We start from the raw sequence: 5,718 nt of genomic DNA, 5'->3' as shown, positions 1-5,718 counted from the left end.
ACTCCACGCAGTGTCTTGTGACACTGCTACCAAAGCACACATAGAATTCAATGCTGCAAAACACATTAAACCTGCAAAAGTGATTAAATTTAATTATATGCACGGAGGCATAAAATAACTGACAAAATGTTACATTTAAAGATTAATAAACTATCTTTAATGTTATCAACAAAGACAATTCCAGTGCAAAACAAAGAATTCCAATGCGTTTTCCTTCCATAAAAGGTAAAACATATGTTTAATTACAGTTTGCAGAGCTTAATGAGCTGCGTTAGCACATATTTATCAGAGTGTAAGGCTGTGGTCGAGGGCGGTCGAGTACTTTCTGTTTTGTGTGGAGTTGAAGCGGGTAATAACAAGCTGTTAGCCTGGCTGAACTTGAAGAAGATGGCGAGACTGCGCCCATGGCTTCTCAGGAGTACAAAAGCAGAATCTGTGGCTGACACCCAGGACGTGTTCCTGCAGAAACACGTTCTCCGAGTTTAATTACGAAGCTCACACACTTGACTGGTAAAATTGCTGTTGCGTATGTCTTGACTTTCCACAGGTCGTAAATGTAAAATGAAGATGGTTAAAAATTCGGAATATCACACTTTTGTATATTTCTTTGAAAGCGTATAACTAAGAAGCACAGGAGAAAACAAAGCATGGAGGAATGACCTACATCAGCCTGCTTTTTGGGCAAAATCACGAGCTTTTCGGTCACCGTATTCCGTTTTAGGCCACGGAAGTTTACTTAGGTGTAGTATTTCAAGGAGTTTTGTAATTGCAACGTAGTGTTTTTACCATACCACTAGTGAATTGTCACATATACGGATGGCAGATATTACAAAATCCATTTCTGCATGTTGTGAGACAGAGAACATACTTAGATTTTTTTAAACCTCATGCTGTACTGGATCAAGCCAATTCGGTGATTTTTCTACAGTTTCCATTGTGAACGACCTTCATGCCCTAAAATGTATCAGTGATTACGGTCGTGGTTTTTTTTACAGGCTGAAAAAAAGCCTGAAAAAGCCCGCCGGAGGTCCATGCTCGTCTGCTCCTCCGCACACTACAGCCAACACAGTACAGCAACAATAACATTGACATCTGAGGCGCATTAGGGGGCGGGGATTTCCCCTGCTCCCCCAATACGTACGTCTTCTTCTCGACCAATCAGAAAGCAAATCCGCCGCGCTGGGGGCGTGGTCTGCGCACTGCGTCACGGGGGAATAAATTCAAGCCCGGCCTCTCCAGGTTTTACGTAGCGCAGTGTGGAAATTGGCCGCTAGGAAAGAAGAGGCGTTTGTGATCGCTCGAGTAAGTGCTTATTTTTTTTAATGCGTTTTTAAAACTTTATTAGACATGAGAGTCATTTATTTCTTCATGTGAGGCGCATACGTGGGCTGGTGAACAATTCTGAGCCTTCTTTTCCTTGCCGATTGCTATGGGAATACGGCGCTGGCGGTCTTTCTCCCCATCTCCGGACTTCTGGCCGTCTTGAAGTACTGAAAATAGAAACTGCGCCGCATATATCCGAGGCTTTTTTTCTCTTCGGCGTTTCTGGCGCTTTTGCGAGACTACCAAATCGCGTTTTACAAGGTAAATGGGTCGAGTGCCGGGGACCGCGGAGATGCCCCTCTCCCGGAGAGGGGCGCGATTCGCCCCCCGCCGGGCTCCCTCGCCTTCCCCGGTGCCTCGTGCGGGCGGCTGAGCGGCGCGAGACAAAGCGGCGGCGAGCGGCTCTTCCGAGGCGCCATGTTACAGCGGGCGGAGGGGACGTGTCTCCTGCGCGTCGCGTAATGGTGGAAAGAGAGGCAAAAAAAAATAAAAAGAGAGATCCCGTTTTGTTTTGGGGGGCTCCGTCTTTTCGCCCCTGTTGTAGTAATTTGACGGAGTTACTGCCGAGTTTAAGGTTTTAAGGGTGTCGAGTTTTTCTGTAATAGTGGGGGTGGGGGAGTTACATCAGATAAGAGAATTTGGAAAGCGCTCCCGCCTTCCGATGCTGAAATGCGGATGAGTGACTGAGCTGTGCCCTTAAGGTAGTTCTCAAATCTCAATTTATGAACCGCAGTCTTATCTTGCACTACATCTAGCCGACTACTTATTAGTATTTTTGATATCGACATTTAGTTTTTGCCGGTCTCATACGTTTGTTTTCGTAATGTTCCTGTTTTAAGTTGCTCTGACGCCGAATGAGATCCTTTGTCTTTTAGTGTCGAAAACAATTTTCATTAAGCAACGAAGCCGGGCAATTTATTCTTAATTCAGGCCCGCTTAATCAGAAAAATACTTTTGGCTGCTCGGAGTAACGGCAGCGCGGGCTGTCGTGACGCGAATATGGCCGCAGACCTTCCTGTGGGGTCTGCTGCTGCTGGTCGCTGGTGAAGCCGCCATTTTGTGCTCTGGGCTCCGGTGTTGATTTTGCTGCTCGGTGGATAACAGCTCGTTCTCGTTCCGGAGCTGCTGCTGTCGTGTGCCGCCAGAGCGCCCCACGGCCGCCATTGGGCTGCCCTGCGTCAGTCACAGCGTGGGCGGGACGTGAGGTGCAGGCAGGAGCAGAGGGGGTCTTCTTAAAATCGGCACCTATCGGGATTAGACTCCCTGCTTCGAAGCCATTTTTTTGCTAGGACGAGATGCTTGTGCTTCAGTCTCTTCCCTTCTTGTTGTTCCGATTGTAGTTTTGGGACACGGAGACTTGAGTCGCAATGGCACGTACCAAGCAGACTGCCCGTAAATCCACTGGTGGAAAGGCGCCCAGGAAGCAGCTGGCCACCAAAGCTGCCAGGAAGAGTGCGCCCTCTACTGGTGGTGTGAAGAAGCCTCACAGATACAGGTGAGCTTTTGCAGTCCCCTTCCCCTTTTCAGGATTCCTTTACTTCTTTGCACAAGTTCTTGGTTTTTTTAATGCTTTAATTTAATGTGGTCTTGTGTTGAGGTTTCATAGTTTTATGTTGATTTGAAAAATTTCCGGTCAAGTCCACTCTTTTCCCTGTGTGTATTGCTGCAGCTGCATGATGTTTTTTTTCTCCTTTTAAAAAAAGGCCTGGAACTGTTGCCCTGAGAGAGATCCGTAGGTACCAGAAGTCCACAGAGTTGCTGATCCGCAAACTCCCTTTCCAGCGCCTGGTGAGAGAAATTGCACAGGACTTCAAGACCGACCTGCGTTTCCAGAGTGCTGCCATTGGTGCTCTCCAGGTATGTCTCTTTTATTGGTATAAACAGTTCACCAAACTACGTGCTATGATTAAGAGCTGAAAGACCAGGTTATTAGAGGTATAGTATAGCACTATGTTCAGATTTTCTTGATTTTAACAGGTGAAAGATTTTGGCTGAAAAAGCAGTGGTTTAACCTGTATGCATGTTGTGGTTAAGTCTGTTGCTTTGCATTGCACAACCAACAACTGTTTACTGCTCCCTATCCTCAGACATGGATCATTTTCACTGTCCACAGTCGGAGCATTACTGATCCAGGAGCAGTGGCTACATCTGTTAAATATCTAGAAGTCTTTCAGTAGATACAATCATACTTAGAATTTGGTGTGCCAGTAGGACCTTGGTTTCTGTTGCCCCTGTTTAGGGAGAATTTCAGTTTCTTGAAATGGGTACATTTTCCTGAGGTTGCCAGTGTCAGGATGTGTATGCTGGGAAACGGTGTCAAGTGCTCAATAAGAACTTGTATACGGAGCATGGGAATAGTTTTAATCATTGTTTTCTTTCCATTTCCTCGTAGGAGGCCAGTGAGGCTTATTTGGTTGGCCTGTTTGAGGACACCAACCTGTGTGCCATTCATGCCAAGAGAGTCACCATCATGCCCAAGGACATCCAGCTGGCTCGGCGAATCCGGGGCGAGCGCGCCTAAGCACCAGCTCTCGAACTTTATCCGGACTTTTTTTTTGGGGAAGAGAAATTTTTTGAAATCTTTTATTGAACTGCAAATGCCTTCATGTGGAGGTTGAAGTTTATTTTGTATTTTTGTTAGTATTGATAGAAAACAGAAAAAAAAACAGGCTAGTGGTTTACAGTGCAAAAGTAGCAAGCGTTTTGTAAAACATTCCTTCAAAACTCCCTCTCAGGTTTTTAAAATAAACAGTCAATTTGTATCTGAAATTGTTATACCTCTGGCTCATTGTGCTGTAGATTGTAGTTTGCATGCTTCAGATGGGATAAATTATTAGTAGACTTGTTATCTTTTTTTTCTTTACCTTTCTCTTTTTTGCATTGTGATTATTGGGTTGTAAATAAACTTTCCACTACCTCACCTTGCTTTGTGTCTTGTTTCCAAGAAATTGAGTACTGTATTTCAGTCTTGGTGTATAAACAGATGCAATATAGTCCAGAATATTTACTCTTAATTTGAGATCCAACTGTATTGAGTAATTCTAGTCTTCATTTTCCAGGCACTAGAGGAGAAAATTTCTAATATCTTGAGGCATTAAAAGTCAAATCCTTACTATAGAACGTTTTTATGCTTAGTTGCTCACTGATGCCACCATATGCTAGGTGCTTTCAAAAACGGATTGTAATTTCTGAAAGGTGCCGTCTACCTGCCCATGGGTGAATCAAAAATGGTTTATTTCCCAAATTGGTAATCACGTAATTGTCTTTCAGAAATGATTCATTTTTGGAAGTATAAGGCTCAAGCAGTACAACACAACAGTATAACAGATTGACAACATATATGGGCGTTGCATATCTGTTGCTCAGTATTCATTTTTTAGAATAACGATATATTTTAAGTTTGAGATGTTTTATACATTAAGATAAACGCGTCAATTTGGCGTTGGATTTTAAAACGCCGCAAGTCGTCATTTACCCGGAAGTCAGGTGCCAGTGAGGCGCTGATCCGCAAGACGTCCTGGCGCAGCGCCGAGACGTGACGTCATCAGAGCAGCAGTCTGTCAAGTTTTACCGAGTTAAAAACTCGCTTCGCGATACAAGCGAGATGCGTTTTGAGACAGTAACAATACAATTGGCGTATCGCCGTGAATCAAATCGTTCACAATAATTTGCTCGACAGAAGCTAGTGATTTCAGTGTGGGCGATGTCTTTCTAGTTTGTTCACGGGGCAGTAATGATTCGAAGCGTAATTTTCTACAGAAAAGAAAGGCAAGGTCCGCTGTTATTGAACGTGTGCTCCGTAAAATACAGAAGAACTGAAAATAATAAAACTAAAAAGTGAAAGAATAACTATTAATGTTTTCAGAAAATGTCAGATTCCTCTTTCAGATTATAAGGACTTTTGCCTTTCTTTACATTTGCCGCGAAGCCATTTTTCAGAGCTGGAACAGAATGATAAAAGTACTGGAAATTTGTACAGAACAGGTGTATTTTCGGGACCTACACGGCAAACAAGCGGCAATATCGATTCAGCAAAGGTTCCTCTCGCCGTTTTGACATAAATTGCCGTTTCAGGCAACATCCAAAATCTCCTCAGTCTCAGATTTCGTGGCCAGGTTGCAACTCTAATAATTTAAATCTTTAGGTTATTGTAGCAGCGGACATATACAGTGATGTAAAAAAAGGCCTTCATTTAGTCCAAACCTCATAAAAAAGTCCTAACAGTACATAAATCTAACCTCATATGACAGATAACACACACACACAGTTTATTTTGTCATTATTTACTTTTGAAAATCAGCCGACATTCAGTAGCATTGTGTGAAAAAGTGCACCCTGTGATTCAGTGATGCGTGGAACCCCTTTTAGCAGCAATAATTTGAAATAAACTTTTCC

At 43.6% G+C, this 5,718-nt stretch overlaps 1 protein-coding gene across 2 annotated transcripts; it reads left to right on the top strand.

Moving 5' to 3' along the window:
• The first annotated feature begins 1,194 nt into the window (after window positions 1-1,194).
• LOC102684155 (histone H3.3A) lies at window positions 1,195-4,243 on the top strand. Of its 2 annotated transcripts, none has more exons than XM_006637063.3 (4): window positions 1,195-1,302; window positions 2,664-2,818; window positions 3,027-3,180; window positions 3,716-4,243. In XM_006637063.3, the coding sequence occupies exons 2-4, from the start codon at window positions 2,691-2,693 to the stop codon at window positions 3,842-3,844; spliced, it is 411 nt and encodes a 136-aa protein (XP_006637126.1). In that variant the 5' UTR covers window positions 1,195-1,302; window positions 2,664-2,690; the 3' UTR covers window positions 3,845-4,243. The 2 variants fall into 2 exon arrangements, with proteins under 2 accessions (XP_006637126.1, XP_015215540.1); XM_015360054.2 differs by lacking the exon at window positions 1,195-1,302 and adding an exon at window positions 1,365-1,584.
• The last annotated feature ends 1,475 nt before the right edge of the window (window positions 4,244-5,718 follow it).

This window comes from Lepisosteus oculatus, chromosome 19 (genome assembly GCF_040954835.1).
Source record: "Lepisosteus oculatus isolate fLepOcu1 chromosome 19, fLepOcu1.hap2, whole genome shotgun sequence".
NCBI classification, from domain to species: Eukaryota; Metazoa; Chordata; class Actinopteri; order Semionotiformes; family Lepisosteidae; genus Lepisosteus; species Lepisosteus oculatus.
The sequence above is the reverse complement of the archived record's forward strand: the minus strand, read 5'-3'. Positions and strand labels throughout refer to the sequence as shown.